This window comes from Leptopilina heterotoma, unplaced genomic scaffold (assembly GCF_015476425.1).
Source record: "Leptopilina heterotoma isolate Lh14 unplaced genomic scaffold, ASM1547642v1 Lhet_54, whole genome shotgun sequence".
NCBI lineage: Eukaryota > Metazoa > Arthropoda > Insecta > Hymenoptera > Figitidae > Leptopilina > Leptopilina heterotoma.
The window spans coordinates 4,817,461-4,838,001 of record NW_025111118.1 but is presented as its reverse complement, the minus strand read 5'-3'; the positions used below and the strand labels follow the sequence as shown (position 1 = coordinate 4,838,001).

Genomic DNA, 20,541 nt, shown 5'->3' with positions numbered 1-20,541 from the left:
AAACTAATTCAACTTTCCTTTCAGTTTCACCTGACCCAAGTGGCTCTTTCAGGTAAATCTACTCACTAAAATAATACAAAAATGATTTATCGCAGGCGAAAAATATAAGAGATGCAAATAAATATTCTACACTATTCAATTTTTAGCGCAGGAAAATTAATTCCTTCTTATCTTTCTAAATTTTCACTAAATTTTCAAAAAATCAAAAATGTAAATTTTCTTTAGAATTTCTGTTTTTTATACGTAAATTTTTTCTTTCGGCACAATCGAAAAGAAAAAAAATCAATCATTTGAAAATTAAAAATCTAAATTTATAAATTGAAGAAATTATTGAAAGAAATTACAATTGAAATTAATTTACAACAAATTGACCGTTTAGTCAAATTGTACCGAAAAATGTAACGTAACAAAAATTTTCGAACAAAAATTTTCGAACGAATCCCTTATACTTTTCGTTTTTTATCTCTTCTTCATTTCTATCAGTAAAATGTACATTAAAATTTTGGTGATCCAAAATAGTCAAGTAAATTTTATTTAGCGCAAAAAAGAAATCAAAAATAATATTACAAACTTGACGCACATTTGGAATCGTCACATATTGAATTCTGATAATAAACCGAAATTAATGACTAATTTACAGACATCTTAATTATTATTATATAATTACACGTATACATCGATCGAAGACTTATACAGCGGAGATCACAATTGCTAAACTAATATACTATACACACTTTGCGATTAATTATCTACTATACATTCTCTGCTGCATTTTTTTTTCTCAATTAATATAATTATATTATTATTTTCTTTTTTTAATTTATAATATATATATAATATTCTATTTGGCGACCGTTCTAGACGCGAGAATCGATTCTTAATAACTACTGGCTAGAAAGTACAAATCTACAATCTACAAAATATATTTATATTATATGCATAGCATCGCATCATCGACTAAAAACGAAACAAAAAATAAAAAAAAAATACGCATCAAAAAAACTGAAAATTTCCAACAGTCTCTATTAACGATGCGATTAATAAAAAAGAAGCAAAGTTAAAATTTCTTAACTTTAAATAATATCTGAAAGAAAAAGTTTCTAGAGAATTTTTTTTTTTTAATATTTCGGTACTTTGTATTTTTTCTGCTACTTTATACAATTAAGATAGTCATTCGCTTGCGAAAGAAAAATTTATTTCGTATTTTCAACAATTTTAGTTCATTTTGCTTCCTTGTGGAAAATTTTTTTCAAGATTGTAAAGAACAAAAATTTTTATATAAATTAATATAATTTTCCCAGTTTTATTAAAAATATTTTTATATTATCTTTATGCTTTTATATTACCTTTTAATATTTTAATTGTGTCTTTTAATGTTTTAATATTATCTTTTTATATATTAATATTCTTTTAATATAAAAAAATTATTTTCAACCTAAATAATATATAACAATATATACCATAATTAATATTCAACAAAAAAATATATTTTTAAACCCTAAATGATTTTTGAATTATTAATCCTAATAAATTTTATTTCACAATAAAATATTTTTGTAACTAAAATAAAAAGCGTATAATTTTAAATATGGAACTGTTTCCATAAACGAATTTTTAAATTTAAAATACAATTTTTAGTCAGTGATATTACATTTCCATCATTTAATTTTTATTAAAAATTGACAAAAAATTCGTAACGTGAATTTGTTACTTTCTTGTTATTTTCACTTCATCGAGGATAATTTTTATATCTTTTTCTGCACAAAGATAATTTACATCTTTTTTCCAAATAAAAAATTTTTCAAATAAAAAATCTTTGTTTCAATAAAATAATTACTAGCAATTATTGAATCGATAATAATTAATTTCTTTATCAAGTTTTTTTTTTGTTATATTTTACAATAAGAAAAATAAACAATAATAAATAAATCAGTTTTATTATTGGAAAAACTGGAAATTTTACTAATTATAATACATAAAGAAACTGAATTTTCGTCAAATTATCTTCTTGAGTTTTGAAGATTAAAAAATTCCTCTTTAAAACTTTTTCTATTGAAAAATAAACTTTCTACATCATTCAATAATCAAAATAAACAAATGTTAGAGAATAATAAATAAATAACGTAAATTAATATCTAAATTTTTGTTCTTTACAATTTTTAGTAAATTTTATAATTAACTTTAGAAATTAAAGCAGAGATTTGAAGCAGAGATTATTTAGAGATTATTAAACTGATCTATCTTAATTGTATACAAGAATTTAATTTCTTCTTCTTTTCTCTCTCTCTCTCTTTTTCTAACTTTTAATTGTATCTCCACTATTTTACTCTCTACGTTTAGCGTAATTAGTTTATAAAATTTGGCAATCGTAAGACATGGTAACAGTTGAGTCGATTTTAAAAATTGACTTATGACTATCGCGACTTAAAACGATATGAATTACAGAATCTCGTCATCGAAATTGCATTGGTTTTTTTCTTTGAAGAGTAAAAAAGCGAAGTCTAATTCCTAGCAATTCAATTTATAATAGTATAATAAATAAAAATTTTTAAATGTCAAAATATTTTTTCGTTGATTCTTTAAAAAAAAAAAATTGTGAATTCAAAATAAATAAAAAAAAAAATAATTGTCAGTCTGTGTCGATGAAACACGTGCTCGGTAGAGTTTTTGATATTTTTTCGATGACAATTTTGTAAAATTGAAACAATGTTAATTGACAGTTTAGGCAAAAACCAAATATACTACAATTAGAAACTAGAGAAAAAAAATCAGGCCAAATTTCGTTTTAATATCGTGAGTAGAAGCAATTGCTATCTACTCAATATTTCTGGATTTTGATTTTGTATTTCTTTGTTCAATGTTTCATTTTGTATATTCTGTCCCGGTAGTCTCACGGGTTTAATTGATTTTAATTTTGTCGTGCCGCCGTATTTAAAATTAACGTCACTGCATGTATCGAGTGGATGTATTGTTCCAGTTAAATTTGAATACGATTCTTCGGTAGTGTCCTCTAATTTTGTTGTGGGCACTTTCTTCACTGAACCCAATTCAAAAGCTGATTTCGATGGTTTCAATTTTATTTTTGCATTCGATAATGGCAATGAAATTGATTTTTCCAATTCTAATTTTAAATTATTATTTGTTGTTGTTATTGTATCGGTCGTTGAACCAACAGTGTCAGTTATTTGTATATCGATATTCACTGATTTTGGATCATTTTCATCATTACTACTAAAGCTATTACGATCGCTGCCACTCTCATTCCGAAGGGCAGCAATTTCCGCTCTCTTCTGCTCAATTTGACTATGTGAGTTGGCAAAAAATGAGGACATCTTCTCCAATCGACTACCCAAGTTTGGCTGACTCAATGCCGATTTCAATGGGTATGGCGTCTCAATACCTCCCCGGAGGAATTTTTGCGTTTCCTTACCAGTCGAATTACTTTTTACCATTCCAAATTTATTATTATTATCCTCGAGTGCTTTGAGAGGGAATGTTCTTCGTCTTTTCTCGGCGACTCCCAATTGTGCGACAATTCGTCTCACATCGCCGGGTATATCAATATCGGTGCGTGTATCAGCGAGTTGTTGAATGAATCCACCTAATGTTGCGACAGTCACTTCTAAACTACGATTTTGTGCCTCGAGTTTATGAAATGACGATTGATTAATACTTCGTGTATTTTCAATACGTTGAAAATTATTCATTGCTATTTCAAGTTGATTGCTGAGATTCAAATTCTGTTGGGTCAATTGTTTATTAATCATTTCGAGTTTCTCCATATTTTCAATTTGCGGCTTCACCGAGAGCATTTCCTCCTGTAACACTTGATATTCAACGCGATATTCGTTGAGTTGTTTGCCAATTTCCATGTCGGGATAGAAGACACGTTTCATAACACGATCCAATACGGCCTTATCAACGGCGGGCAATTTAACTTTTAGATATTCCATTATTTCTTCGAAACTATCGCAACACAGGAGTTGATCTTGATGATCCTCGAGTAATGCGAGAGCTACTCGAAATATTACTTCGGAAGATTCGAGAAATAGAAGATCGAATACACGTGTGACAAAGCCGAGGGGAAATTGACTGGCGAATAATGTGAGGAGCCAGGGAGCTGCATAGAGTGTCGGTGAGACTTCGTGTTTATCGAAATGATTATAGATTGCCGGCAATCTATCGTGAAGTAAACGTGACAATTGATAGAGATGTAATTGTAATGCGGCCATGTCGGGGAGATAGAGTTTTCTTAGGCCACGTCGAAACATTAAATGTCGCAGGAGAAAGAAAGCTTGATCCTCGGCCATATGAAGGAGAAGTACTCCCGCGACGAAACTTAGACCCTGACAATAGCCCACCTCATGATCGAGCAGCGAATACGCTTTCAATAAATTAAAAAGTCCCAACTGACCTGGTCCAAGGGGTGAACTGAAGTACGGATGATTTGGAAATGTACGTCCAAGATCGATTAAAATTGCATGTTGCTGCGATGTCAATTGTTTCAAAAGAAGTTCATATGGCATATTATAATTTGGAAAGTCTCGTGTGTCAATTGGCGGTTGTTTCAGGCAAAATTGCTCCGCCAAAAAGTGCCAAACTTCGCCTCGTTTTCCCCTCGGAACGCCTGCAAACAGTTTTCAAAAATCTTAAATTCCTTCAATTCTTTAATTCCACAAGTATTAATCATTAATTAAAATAAATAGAACATTTAGGAAAAATGAACAAACAAATAAATAAATAAAGTAAGTAGGTAAATAAGTCATTAAGTAAATAAGTAAATAAGTAAATAAGTAAATAAGTAAATAAGTAAATAAGTAAATAAGTAAATAAGTAATTAAGTAAATAAGTAAATAAGTAATTAAGTAATTAAGTAATTAAGTAAATAAGTAAATAAGTAAATAAATAAGTAAATAAGTAAATAAGTAAAGAATTAAATAAGTAAGAAAGTAAGTAAAAAAGTAAGTAAGAAGAAAAGAAAGAAAACAAGAAAGAAAAAAATAATTAATAACAATTCCTCAATCAAGGTTGCCACGAAAATTATATTTTATTTTTTCCTGACTTTTCCCTGATTTAAAAATAAAATTAATTATACTGTGGCGAATTTCCCTGCATTATTTTCAAAAGTTTCAATAAAATAATTTTAAAAATTCACTTATTTGTAAATAAAAATTCAATATTTAAAAACTATAACTAAAATATTTTTAAAATATAATTCCTTAGAATTTTAAATAAAAAGTTTTACAACTTCAATTTTCAAAAACAAATTTATTTTAATCTTTTTATTGTTACGAATTTTATTAAAATTTTTTCAAGAAATTTGATTAAAAATCTGTTGAATATAATTAAATTTTAATAAACGAATTTATTAAACCTAATTCTTTAAAATATTATTTAAAATGTTTTGCAACTTTAGTTTTAAAAAAAGAAATTGTATTTTAATTTATTTATTGCGACGAATTTTATGAAAATTTTTGAAAATAATTGATTTGTTTCGAAGAATTCCATTAAAACTTTCGAAAATAATTAAATTCTTTCAAGAAATTTTATTAAAAATGTGTTGAATATAATTAAATTCTAATAAACAAATTTATTAAACTTTTTAAAAATAGTTGAAATACATCAGAAAATTTTATTGACATTGTATTAAAAATAATTGAATTTCTCCGAAGAATTTTATAATTTATGAAAATAATTCGATTATTGTTAAGATTTTAAATAAAATTTTTGAAAATAATTCAATTGTTTCGAAGAAAATTAAAATTCGTTTGGAAACTTTTATAACAAAATTTTAAAATAATGGAATTTTTTTTGAGAAATTTTACTTAAATTGTATTAAAAATAATTTAATTCCTGCGAAGAATTTTAATATTTATGAAAATAATTAAATTCTTGTCAAGATTTTAATTAAAATTTTTGAAAATAATTTAATTGTTTCGAAGAAAATGAAAATTCTTTCTAGAAAATTTAAAAAAATTGTATTTATTGAAAATAATTGAATTCATTCGTAAAATTTTATAAACAAATGTTTTAAATAATGCAATTTTTTGAGGAATTACATTTAAATTGTATTGAAAATAATTGAATTTCTGCGAAGAATTTTATTACAATTTATGAAAATAATTGAAATCTTGCGAAGAATTTTATTACAATTTTTGAAAATAAATTAATAGTTTCAAAGAATTTTATGAAAATTTAAGAATCATAACATTTGCTAGTTTATAAACATTTTAATAACAACTTTCAAAATTAAATTATTTTAGATATAATTTGAAAATTCCATTTATTTTAATTCTCTGAAGAAATTCTTTAACTTTGATTGATTTTAACTTCTTTAATTTTAGTTATTTTCAATTCAATATCACAAAATTTCAACTAATTTGATAATTCTTTATTAAAATCATTTAAAAATTTTAAGTATCTTTAAAAACATGAATTACAATTTCTTGCAAAACTTAATTTTTTTTTAATTTTAGATAAAATTATATTAGAGACTTAAATAATTTTGTAAATAAATATTCAATTGTTATTAATTTCTTCACAGCAACTGAAACTTTAAAAAAAAGTTTAAAACTTCTGAAAATTGAATTGTTTTAAAAAAGTTGCAACAGTTTTTATAACAAAAATCTTTTCAAAGTTAATTGTAATTAATGTCTTTAGAAAAGTTATTCTATAAATAATTCAATTATTTAAAATAAATTCAATTATTTAAAAAATAAGGAAAATCGAGATATTATTTTAAAATCCACTGTGATTTAAGTTTTTAAAATGAAAAAAGATTCAAGAAGAATTTAGAGTTGTTAAGTTTTTCAAAAGAGTTTTGTTAACATCGAAAACAAGAATTTTTGTCGTAATTCTAGAAATTTGATATATTTTACAGCACTTTTGATATAATTTCCTGGCCAATTTTATTTTCCCTGACTTCACTGATTTCCCTAACATTTAGCAACCTTATAAATAAAAATATTATAAATTAAAAATATTAAAAAAGAGAAATAAATAAGTGGATTATATTTTAAACAAAAAACATTTACATCTATTATAATAAAAATATTACCATTAAAAAAAAATTAAAAAACAAATTTACCTTGTTTAATAGCTTGAAGCAACATTTGATTATCACACTTTGTCGAAATTCTCGATTCCTTGCTAACCAGGAGATCCCAAACTTCAACTAATTGACGAGCACAACCACTAAGTTCGTCATAATCAAGTTTAATCCTCTTAACTGTTGCTTCCTCTTGATGAACTGAAAACACAAGGTACACATTAGGCTCGCTAGACAATTCGAAATTCGACAAAAGAAGTAAAATTTAAAATTATACAAAAAAAGTAACTTACCACGTAATCGTGCATTTTCTTTTTCCATTCGAATGAGTATTCTTTGTTGATTAATCGCCTTCTTCCAAAGTTCGCGCAATTCCCCTTTAGTTCGTTTTCGTACATTTAATTGTTGATTTTTAATCACATTTATTCCTGATTTGTCAATTTCCTTGTCCTTATCTTTCGCTGGTGTTACAACACGATTGAGAATCGCTTGTCTCCAAGAACCGCTCGCTTGCAATCTACTCGCTTCCTCCGATTCAGTTGGGGACATTTTTGGTGAGTTTCCTACTTTCAGGAAACTGAAAAAAAAATAAAAATAACCGTAAATTTGCGTTTTTAAAAAGAAAAATAGATTATTAAATAAAATAAAATTCGAAGAAAAATAAATTATTAAATAAAATGAATAAAATAAAATTAAAGACAAGTATTAAATAAAATAAAACAAAATAAATAAACTCTCGATGATAAAAATTTGCCTTGGGAGGAAAAAAAGTGTGAAGGAAACTTACATATCCATCATTGGACTCTTTGGACTTGTGTTAACAGTCAATTGTTGCTCGGGAGAAACTCGAAGTGATCTTGGTCTTTCAGACTCGGGTGAAACCTCAGAGATTGTTTGCGATCCTAAGTTCACAGGACTCTGACTGCCGGCTTTATGCATCGCTGAATTCAACTGATTCGACTCTCGAACTTGAACCGGTAAAGAAAAGTCGTCTCTCGAGCCTTTCCTTTTCATTAAATTATCAAAACTATTTGTCAGGGAGCGTTTCGCTTTCATAAATATCGTACTTCCCACACCGACACTGAGATATTGATTCAAAAATTCGCTCCTGAAAAGGGTAAATTACAAACGTATGGCAAAATTATTTCTCAATTTACACAACTGTTAAAATTAAATTTCTTTATTATTTACTCTCTTTGAAATATTTGTCTACTTATTCTTTTCATTTCAATAGAGAAAAATTTTTATATTATTTATTTTATTCTAAAAAAAATTAACTTTAAAACTTAATTTTACTTTAATAATTAATAATTATCTTGACTTTGAAACTTAATTTTATTTTTAAACATATTTTTACTTTGAAACTTATTTTTACTTTGAAATTTATTTTTACTTTAAAATTTATTTTCACTTTGAACTCGTTTCTCATTTTGAAATAATCCCTTCTTCATAATTTATGAAAATGCCGTTTGTACTTTTTTCTTTTTATAAAAAAAAAAACAAAAAAGAAAGCTCACCTATTTTCAGCCGTGTCGTGAACATGTCTAGACTGTTTCGATTCACAATGTGCGCGAAGGAGCGCCATTAAAAAACTATTTTGTTCCCGGATACTCGAGCCAGCTCCAGAGCCACCGGCTTCAGAACCTTTGAATTTCGTCACTATTATCTCGTGCTCTTCTTCCGACAACATTTCCATTCTCGAGAAAATGATACTTTGCGTTTTCCTTTCATGTTGACCTGCAGAATAATAAGAAAAAACAGACAATCAGAATTACGAAAAATTTATTAAAAAAAAAATTATAATTACATAAAAATAAAAGGAAATGAAAAGTTATTTCTTTAATTTTTAAATTTTCTAATAAACGAAAGAAAAATGAAACAAATTAGATGAAACAAACATCTACATAATGAATTAAATATAAAATGTTTATAGTAAATAAAAAGTTATAAAATATTCAAATTTTTATTGAATAAAATATGTAATGTAAATAAAGAAAATATATAATATAAAATTAATTGTACATATTTGATTAAAATATATCAAAAAAATATAGAAAATATATAACAGAAAAATTTTACCTTCAATTTCTTGAGCTAATTTCTTGTACCAGACCATGGGACAATGTTCGCAGGAAAAAACTGCGTGTCTCTCTTTGAGTTTTCCATCGTAACCAGCGATGAAAGCTTGTGAAATAGCTGAAAAATTTTATTATTAAATTAATGACAATATTATTGTGCCGATTTTTCTGAATACATGTTTACATTCTAATTCTCAATGAAATTTATATTTCGAATCGTATTATTCAAAATTCAATATATATATTTTGATCAAATTAGGAATAAATTAAAGTATTTATTTTGATCCAATTAAAAAATAATCAAATATTTATTTTGATCCAATTAAAAGTAAATCAAATATTTATTTTGATCCAATTAAAATCAATACTTATTTTGATTCAATTGAAAATAAATATTTCATTTATTTTCAACTAGCCAAACTATCCGCGCGCAAGCGCGCGGGAATGTTGTATGGGGCAGCTTATTTTAAACAATTTAAAAAATTTTTAAAGAAATAATTATTATAACCTAACAAAGAGATTTAACTAACTAAAATTCAAATAATTTCACTCAATGGTCTCAATTTAAATAGAATTTACATAACTAGACTTAAACTATGGCTAGAACAATTACAATTAGTATCTGGGTCATCTTTTGCATTGCTTATTTTATAAAGCCATTTTAAATTAAATACTTTTTAAAGAAATAATAATTATTACACACTGAAAAAAGTTTTACTTGAAATAGCGATAAGTTTCTCTAGAATAACGAAAGTATTAATTGAAGCACTGAATAATTTCGCTACTAAAGTGAAATCTGTAGTTCATCCAGCTAAATATTTTTTGCCGTGCATAACGAAAAAAGAATTAAATTAACATCAGATTTTCTACATTCAAAAAAACGAATTCAAATAGAAATTAATCATTTTACAACTTAACCAAATTCACCCCAGAAATCACTGAATTCGATAATTTAGAAGAAAGTCAGACAAAAGCAGGGTTCCTACAGAATCTGGAAATCATGGAAATCATGGAAATGGTATGGAATTTTTAAAAGGCTTCTGGAAATCAGGGAAATCATGGAAAAGGCCTGTAATTTTTAAAAAATTCTAAATTTTTTCAGTTTTCCATTTTTTCTCTTGAATAAAAATTCTAATAATAATAAAGCTAAATGGTATAAAAGAGAAAAAAAATGTTGAATTTTTAGAAATTCAATTTTTCGGATTTTTGATAATTTTTAATAAATTTTTTATTTTTTTGCAAAGAGTCGAGACAATTTAATAAGTAAAGTATTTTCCAAAAGCACAAAAATAATGAAGCTAAATCCCATAAAAGAGAAGAAAAAATGTTGAATTTTAAGAAATTCAGATTTTTGAATTTTTGATAATTTTAGATTTTTTACCAAAGAGTCGAGACTATTAAATAAGTAAAGTATTTTCCAAAAGCACAAAAATAATAAAGCTAAATCCCATAATAGAGAGGAAAAAATGTTGAATTTTAAGAAAATCGGATTTTTGAATTTTTGATAATTTTCATTAATTTTAGATTTTTTACCAAAGAGTCGAGACAATTTAATAAGTAAAGTATTTTCCAAAAGCACAAAAATAATGAAGCTAAATCCCATAAAAGAGAAGAAAAAATGTTGAATTTTAAGAAATTTGGATTTTTGAATTTTTTCGAATTTTTGATAATTTTAGATTTTTTACTAAAGAGTCGAGACAATTTAATAAGTAAAGTATTTTCTAAAAGCACAAAAATAATGAAGCTAAATCCCATAAAAAAGAAGAAAAAATGTTGAATTTTAAGAAATTTGGATTTTTGATTTTTTTCGAATTTTTGATAATTTTAGATTTTTTACCAAAGAGTCGAGACTATTAAATAAGTAAAGTATTTTCCAAAAGCACAAAAATAATGAAGCTAAATCCCATTAAGGAGAGGAAAAAATGTTGAATTTTAAGAAAATCGGATTTTTGAATTTTTAATAATTTTCATTAATTTTAGATTTTTTACCAAAGAGTCGAGACAATTTAATAAGTAAAGTATTTTCCAAAAGCACAAAAATAATGAAGCTAAATCCTATAAAAGAGAGGAAAAAATGTTGAATTTTAAGAAATTCAGATTTTTGAATTTTTGATAATTTTCGATAATTTTAGATTTTTTACCAAAGAGTCGAGACTATTAAATAAGTAAAGTATTTTCCAAAAGCACAAAAATAATGAAGCTAAATCCCATTAAGGAGAGGAAAAAATGTTGAATTTTAAGAAATTCAGATTTTTGAATTTTTGATAATTTTCATTAATTTTAGATTTTTTACCAAAGTGTCGAGAGTATTAAATAAGTAAAGTATTTTCCAAAAGCACAAAAATAATAAAGCTAAATTCCATAAAAGAGAGGAAAAAATGTTGAATTTTAAGAAAAACGGATTTTTGAAATTTTTCGAATTTTTGATAATTTTAGATTTTTTACCAAAGATTCGAGACAATTTAATAAGTAAAGTATTTTCCACATTAAAAAGTTTGACATTAAAAAATATATAAAAAATGTCAATACTTAACCCACAAAATTAAATTTTCAAAACAAACAAATGAATGCAGATAATTTGCTAACGGAAAGGAAACTTACGATTATTATAATGTATTGAATCAAAAATTTAAGTAACAAATATAATTATTTTTATAAATAGAAAATTTTTGATAAGATTTTTAATTAAAATTTCTAAAAATTGTCTAAAGTACTACAAAAAAAGAATAAGATAAAAGAGAACAATTTACCTCCGACTAGATCATCAGCGACAGATTCGGATTGGCACTTAAAAACGTAAGCAACGAAACATTCGGCGCCAGGATCTCTGCATATAAAACCGAAATGTTCTGGATTTGCGATTCCTTGAACGCAAGTTGCTACATTTTTTAACAGTTTGTGCAGCAAAACTTGCTTTCGGTCCGGACTAATTAGACGCAGGTCCTGTCGACCTACCTGAAATTTACAAATAAAAATTATTAATATACAATAGAAAATAATGGAATACAATTTTAAAACACAACAAAATTAAAATTATAAAATAGTTACGAACAAAAAAAAGATTACAGACAAAAAGAAGTTAAAAATAAAACGAGAAGCAAAAGTCAACAAATTAAATTACAAATATCAAAAAAATTATTTTTTAAATACAAAAAAAATTAGAAAATATTCTAGAGAATAATAAAAATACTCTATAAAATTAAAATTCATGAAAAAATAAAATAAAAAAAATTGTTCTAATGTTTCTCTCACATTATTTTCAATTAGACTAGTTTTTTTCAATTAATAAATTAAAGAATGAATAAATGAAGATAAAAATAAATAATTTTGATTAATTTTTTTAATTTGAAATTGAAATTTCCTTTTTGTTTTTTGGTAATGAAAATGGTCAATTACTTGAAATAACATGGTACGATTGTGCTCGTCACTTCCATCAGTACAAGAGTCTCTCCTAGGAGTTAGAACACTACCAGTGGAAGCCGCACGATTTCTCATTGTTTCAGGTATTTGTATACTGGTAGTAGTTTTCTTTGGCACCTGTTTACTATCCTGTTCATCACTCTCTGCTACATTATTGTTTCTTACTGGAAGAGTTTCAACGGAACCGCCAAGCACTTTGGCAGTTCCCAATGGACTAATAGACGTTGTTGGAGATAATAAATTATTTCCCGATACATTGTCTGTACTTCCTAATTCACTAGCACTCGAATCCTGTAATTAAACAAATTTTCTCTTAGTCCAAAAAAAATTCTTTTCTCCTTTTTACAATTATACTTTTTCTAATTTTTCCCTCTTCTAATTTTTTCTTTTTTCTAATTTCCCTTTTCAAATTTTTTCCTTTTCTAATTTTCCCTTTTTACTCCAATTTTCCAAAAATTGAGAAATAGAAGCAAAAATAAAGGAAAACTAAATAATAATCAATAAATTTCCCTCAAAAAAAAAAAATGACAGAATTTATAAATGCAAAAAAATACAATTGACAATATTTTCTCTTACCACACTATCTCTCCTGATGTTTGATAAAAGATCGGAAGTACTTGATTGACTTTTGAGCTGTTGGCATTGAGCTAGCAAATTACTTGCAGATGATTTTGATTTTTCGAGTCCACGTACGCGTAATTTAATCAAAGCATCGTCTATGAACGTTTGAGAGACTATTGAATGAGGCAATTTTCCTTGAGGAAGTTTCCCATGGTTTAATTTTATTTTTCCCAAATATAGTACCTGAAAATGAAATTTTATCAGTTGCTTTCAGAATTGGTAAGTGAAAAATTCGACATTGATAAATAGTTCAATTTACTTCTATTCACAAATTATTAACAAGAAATAAAAAAATATTGATTCAATTTTATTTTTAGTAATAAACTATGAATAATGAATAAAGTACAAAAAAAAAGGAAAGTGCATAAAAAATTTTTTTTAGTTTAATTTTCACAGTTCAATTTTTTAAAAGTAGAAAAAAAATTTATTTACCTCGAAAAAGTGTGATGAACTTGGCGATATATCAGCACCTATACTTGTTAAAGTCGCAGCACTGCTGTAGGACCTTTGAGGAACTTCTTTTTCTCTTTCATATCTCGTCGATGATTGCTCCTTCATTGCATTGAAAAGTTCTTGAACCTGAAGCAAAAAATAATCTTATATTAATATTACATAATTTATTCCATGCAAGAATATTATTTTCTTTAATAGTATTTTCTTATTATTATTATTATTATTATTATTATTATTATTATTATTATTATTATTATTATTATTATTATTATTATTATTATTATTATTTCTTATTATTTTCTTTTAATAATAAAATAATAAATAAATTCCAAATTTACAAATTTCTAATTTCTATCCATTGCATTTTCTCTAAAAAAAATTGGAAAAAAATAATTCGTTCAAATTCGTACAATTTTTATATTTGGAAAATTTCTACTTATTTCTTTTTATTTTCTTTATTATCAATTTTTTTTCCTTTCACGGCGACAAGTAAGAAATGAGAAGAGAGACACTAATGAGCCTTTTCTAAGCTTAAGGTGATGTTTATAATTGGACAGAGTTATTATATTCAAAAAGGACTTTTTTTCTGGGTCGTGCGTCATTTCTTTCGCTCTAAACAAACCACTTATACGCCGTTGTTACATTAGCTCTTTTGCATAATGGTTCATAGCTGCTTGTGCACATATTTGGAAAGCAAAAAAAAAAGCATTTTATGGTAAATTTGATACATCTTCAAATGCACCTGTTGCTTGTTGAAAAAAATTTTTCTTTAATTAAATTTTCCCACAAAATAATTATTCTACTGTTGAAAAGAACCAAACTTTTCCGTTTTTTTACATTTTCCCTCTTTCACAATATTTTTCTCAATTTTCTCACCAACTTTAAATTACAACTCTATTTAATTACAGGTAATTAATAATTATTTTCCAATTGTAATTTTAATTAATAATAACTGAATTAATTATTGATTGTAACTAATAATTAATTATTAAAAAAAAATGATAAAAATAAAATGATAAAAATAAAATAATAAAAAATAAAATAATAAAAATGATAAAATAATAATAAATACAAAAAATAGTTAATAAAATTAATTATTAATAATTATAATAAATAAACAGTAATTAAAGTAAAATTAGAAGAACCAAAATCTACAATTAAAAAAAAAATAGTAAAATTTTATTCAACAGAAAAAAATCACTTCGACTATTTATGGAAATTTGGAAATCGATTATATTTGAGAAAATATTTTTCATAATATAATGAGGGTATGTTTCAGATACAGAAAGCAAATAGTGCAGAGGGGCTTCCTTTATCCAATTATGAGTCAAGCTTTTATCATAATATATTTTATCTATTATATGAATGCTTTTAATGCATTGCTTATTTATATTTCATTCTATTTTCTTTTTGTGTTTAAAAAATGATAAAACAAATTTGTCAAATATTTCCGAAACAATAAAATCGAATTCTTTTCTTTTTTCTCTGTTACAATTTCCATTAATGATCCTATAATCTAAAAATAAAAAAGATAAATCAATTTCTCTATTCCGCAGTCCTTTGATTTTCAAAAGTCATAAATTTTCAGCGTAAACACGATGATAAAAATAAAACACACAAGACCTTCGGACAGAAGTTAGGTACCTATATCGTACGTACAGAATAGAATCTCTTTTCAACGAGAGATGAGATGAGAGAGAGAGAGAAAATAAACATATATATATAATGAATTTCATGTAAAAAACAGAAAATAATTACGTAAATTTCTTAATTGACCGATCAACATTTTTTGTAAAAGTAAAAAGAAAATTCGTTTATTAGGGGCAAAAAAAATTCCTGCCAACTAATAATGTCTCTATAAGACCGAAACACTAAATTTAAAAAGAAAAAAATTAATAGAACGAAATTTACTTTTTCGAAAAAGTATTTAGTTTGATTTTTTCAATTAGTTCAATTGTTATTTATGGGAATGCGTTTGTAAAGTGAAGGACAAGATAGGACAACTCGAACATTGGATATTTACTCAAGTAAAATAGTATCTTTTCAATTCATGTAAATTGACCTAAACAATTGAACGGTCAAGTTTGATCGATATTAAAGTTGATATTAAACTATATTAACAGATAAAAAAAAATTCAAACACACTGGTTCGTAATTCCAAATTCAAAATATCGAGAAAAAAACCTTCTTTTTCAAATTTAAACCTAAACTTTATTTTTTTCTACTTATAAATTTAGCGAAATTGAAATTTTTCTCAAAATCTCCGTTTTATTATTGCGTGAAAGAAAAATAATCTTGTGTTTGAAAATAAATATTAATGTATATCAAAAAGTGTTCTGGTTAATGTCAATAGAAAACTGTTATTGTCCTACTTGCAAAGCCTGTGCGTGGAAAGCAATAATTTTCTTATCGCTCCCATAAAGGCAAATGGCAAACCTTTGAAAATTTATATACAAAAATCTTCCGGTCACTGACTCCAGCGAATTTATAATAATACAATAATTTCACAGCTAAATTACCTTTGATATATACTTTCAAATAAATAAATATAAAATTTTTATTCTTTGAAAATAGTTTGCCAATTTTTTTCTTTCTCTCTTCTTGATAGAAATTTTTTTTTCTTCCGCTTTGTTTCTACTTTCCCAACTTTTTCAAAAATACTAAAATAGAAATAAAAATTTAATAAATTATTTTACTACCTATACGTTGAAAATTAATTAAAATTAATTAATTAATTAATTAATATATATATATATATATATATATTTATTATTTATTAATTAATTAATTAATTTTTTTTTTATTTTATTTTATTAATTAAATTAAATTAATTATTAATTAAATTAATTAATTTTTTTTTAATTCTGTAACATTTTAATTTTGTAAAATTTTAATTTTTTTTTGATTCATCAACTTTTTCTTTAACCAATTTTTTTAATCAACAAATTTTTTAAATTAAACTCATATTTTACTGCAAAAGTTTCAATAATAAAAATATTGTTTTCAATACAAAACAAAATAGTTTAAATAATTTTCTAAAACGTAAAAAATCCATTTCTATTTATAATGAATTTTTTCCTGTTTAAAAATAAAAAAAAGTTACAGGAACTATGACAGAAAACCGGAATGAAGAAAAGAGAAAAAATTTAGGACTTGACTATAAAAATTATTCTCTATAATATCGTGACGTTAATTCAATTCATAAATACACGTCAAGTGCTCACACGATATTTTTTATCGATTTATTTCTTTTAAATAGTCTGTAGTTTATAAGTTTCTCTTATTATTCGAATAATTTACATCTTAAATTAAATTCAAATAGAATCTCCATTACTGATTGTCAAAGATTGAGATTTTTTTGTTTGTTATGAAAAATCTCACTTTTTGCTCTCAAATGTCGTGTTTCTAAAATGGACAGTGATTACTTAGAATATTTCGCATTTATTTTACTTACTTTATTCATTTATTTTATTTTTTTTATAATTTTATTATTTATTGTTATTTATTATATATTATTATTTTTATTTTTTAAATAAATATTTCAATAAATAATTAATTAGTTAACAGTTTTTAATAACAAACTAAATAAATTGAGTGCAATTTAGAAAATGGCAAAATGCGAATGATTAAAAGTAAAATAGACTAAACAAAAAAAAATGTTAGTTAAAATATTTTCGATATAAATTGTAAGAGAAAAAGAAACTTAATAAAGAGAACTGTAAAATTGTTGCATTTGGCTCATTGTTTCACTTTGTTAGCTAACACAAACACGGCCATACAATGAGGGCTGGCAGAGGATTAGAATTCTTCAGCGATTGGCTTACCCTGTAAATTTAGATCGACGTTAGTCTGCTTTATCGTTCATTACCCACAATACAGGGAAATACAAAGCATCATCAACCATAAACTCATTTATCTATCTATATGTCAATATCGATTAAGAAGCGTTTCAAGTTTCATTCACATCAAACTTAATTTTACAATTAAATTAAAATTGTCAAAGTGGAGAAAGAAAAATATTTCTCAACGAAAATGCAAATTCAAAAAAATTATTTTTCGAAAAAAGTAGTTCAAAAAATATTTTCCGAAAATGCACTTTAGAAAATAATTTCTTCTATGCGTAAAAAAATTTTTTCCCCTGAAAAATATTCTCAATTGACAATAATAGTAGAAAGTAAATTAAGATTAAATTTCTATCAATTAAAGTAATAATAAAAATTATTGGAACGACGTCAAAAGACATTTAAGAGTGTATTATAACAATTATCAATAAAGGCAATAAAATCCAATTAGAGAAAAATTTTCCATTTTGAACAATAAAAAAACACAAAAAAATGACTAATTAATTAAATTCAAGAGTAAAAAAATCATTAAACGTAAAAATTAAAAAATTAGTTAAAAAGAAAAATAAATAAGAAAACGAAAAATAAATAACAATTGTAGAATTTTAAGCGAATTAATCATATTTCTATCAGTAGTGACGTCTTTCACACGTGATTCCCCAAAAGAAACAAATTCGTCTATTTTTGCTACAAAATTCAACTTTAAAATCGCATTAGACGTGAGACTTTATTTTTCCACTGAATGAAATAATTCTGATAAACAAATAAAAGTGCGAAGATAAATAAAAATTCAATATTCAAATCAAAAAGTTATTTTCGACAAAAAGGGAAAGTCTGTCTTCGATTTCGAAAAAGTTTATATAAATTATTTATTTATTTATAACTCGAGTATTATAAATTCTATCGGTAAATGGATATTAAGATAGATTTTATCAGAGAACGAGAAAGAATTAAATTCGAGAGCATAGAATTATAATTATATCAGAGTAAAAATTATAACAGAGAGATTCCAGAAAATTCTAGAATTATATTCTCAGAAACGATTATAAAATTTATAAACAACTATCGAGTGTTTTATTCAAAAAATTAATATTCTCTCAGGTAATTATAAGACGTTCATGACCCTTACCGATGGTTTTTTGCTAAGAGTACTAGCGTCACTGTACGAAGTAACAGTCACGTATGGACTAGATGCGGTGATTGGTATCGTAATCATTATTTCAATTTAATATCATAATCATCTCCTTGTGAACGATAAAAAGCACCAGCACCCACAAATCACAATATTTCATCCACTTTTAGTCATGACAAGAAAGGAAAAATAATTTCCCTCCTCTGAAAATTCCTCTCCTTTTGATTATCAATCCAAAATAGAAAGTAGAGCAGAAAATTTTCTCTCTAGAAAAAATATCTCTTTACGTCTCTCTTCAAACGACGAAAATAATTTCTTCAAATTTAATTCAAAACCAAAATCCATCTAATTTCACAAAAACTTTGTCGATAACACTTCTTATTCATTTGTATCCCTCCTTGGGAAAAAAAATTCTCAAAATGGATCAATTTCGAATTTGAAAAATATTCTTCTAGTCCGAAATGAAATTTGAAAAGAAGAAGAAGAATATTCCTGCATCGACGAGCGTTCAAGCACTGACTAAAACATTTAATACATTGGCGTTTTGCCTTCTTCTCCACCGATGCGAATAGATCTTGGACGAAGAGTTAGAGGGTCGCGCTCCTATATTAAAACTGAATGTTCATCAGCAGTATGTTCATCAACTGACAGGCGAAGAAGCAAGCAACAAGAAAAACACTTTAGATGTTTCAAAGTCCAGCCACAACTCCCGAGAGTTTTTCATGAGAGAAAAATGGACCTGCAGGCGCAACATGACGCAATTAACTTCACAGCAAGGAACTCTCAGGTCATACACAACGTGCTCTGTAAACAGTTTCAATCATTCATTTAAAAAAACTTGTAAAAACACTAATTGCCAATCGATTCATATATTTACAAAAAAGCATATAACTATAACAATTTTATATTCAACTGAAAACTGAAAACTGTAATTTTTCAATAATGAGCAAAGAATACATCCATTATAAGAAGAATTAATTTCAGAGAAGTAAAAAATTTCAATTTATGGAAATTCTTATATTTTTCCTCATTCTCTATTCTTATTAATTAGCAAAAAATTTTAAACCTAACAAAGTAAATTTTCTTTGAAATATAAAATCCAAAAAAATGTGAATTCGAAGAAAATTAGATTTTATTTTTAAAAAAAGAAATAGAAAAGAAAATTAAACAAATAAAACCAAAAACAATTTTCTAATCAAATTTTAAATAGAAACGAATATTATTAGTTCAAAAAATATTAATTGTATCCAAAATTTAAATATAATAAATTAATTAAAAAATTTTCAATCAAGTAAATTTTCTTTGGACAAAAATGCAAATTCGAAAAAATTAGATTTTATTCGAAAAAAGAAATAGAAAGGAAATAGAATAGAAACAAGTTTTTTATAAAATTTAAAACAGAAACAAAGATAATTTGTAATAGAAACAACTATTTATTCAAAAAATAATAATTTTATTCAAGATTCAAGTAATAAATTAATTAAAAAATTTTTCAATCAACGTAGTAAATTTTCTTTGGACGAAAATGTAAATTCGAAAACAATTAGATTTTATTTTGAGAAAAAAAAGAAATGGAAAAGAAATTAAAATAAAAAAGAATATAATAATAATAAAATAGAAACAATTTTTTAATAAACTTTAGAATAGAAACAAATTAAATTACTATTTGTTCAAAAAAATATCTACCCAAAATTTAAAAATTAAATGAATTAAGAAAAAATTTGAAACTAAACGAAGCAAATTTTCTTTGCACAAAAAAGTAAATTTAAAGAAAATTAGATTCTGTTTTGAAAAAAAGAAGTAGAAAAGAAATTAAAATACCTAGAAACAATTTTTTTTATTAAATTTTGAACAAAATTTGTAATAGAAACAACTATTTATTCAAAAAATAATAATTTTATCCAGCGTTTAAGTAATAATTAATTTTAAAAAGTTTAAATCAAATAA

General features: G+C 24.8%; 1 protein-coding gene across 2 annotated transcripts in view; it reads right to left on the bottom strand.

The window, feature by feature from the left end:
• Positions 1-2,237: 2,237 nt before the first annotated feature.
• LOC122508384 (TBC1 domain family member 4) overlaps positions 2,238-20,541 on the bottom strand; it is a 34,328-nt gene continuing 16,024 nt past the window's right edge. Inside the window, exons 1-11 of one of the 2 annotated variants that reach the window (XM_043621685.1) lie at positions 18,592-18,833; positions 13,600-13,746; positions 13,123-13,350; positions 12,523-12,837; positions 11,877-12,081; positions 9,128-9,244; positions 8,566-8,785; positions 7,836-8,156; positions 7,342-7,625; positions 7,088-7,249; positions 2,238-4,627 (exon numbers count right to left, since the gene is read on the bottom strand). In XM_043621685.1, coding sequence (XP_043477620.1) covers positions 2,811-4,627; positions 7,088-7,249; positions 7,342-7,625; positions 7,836-8,156; positions 8,566-8,785; positions 9,128-9,244; positions 11,877-12,081; positions 12,523-12,837; positions 13,123-13,350; positions 13,600-13,746; positions 18,592-18,678 — 3,903 coding nt within the window. In that variant the 5' untranslated portion in view covers positions 18,679-18,833 and the 3' untranslated portion in view covers positions 2,238-2,810. Of the gene's footprint in view, positions 4,628-7,087; positions 7,250-7,341; positions 7,626-7,835; positions 8,157-8,565; positions 8,786-9,127; positions 9,245-11,876; positions 12,082-12,522; positions 12,838-13,122; positions 13,351-13,599; positions 13,747-18,591; positions 18,834-20,541 lie in introns of those variants that run through there. The other variant, XM_043621684.1, reaches the window with a different exon arrangement.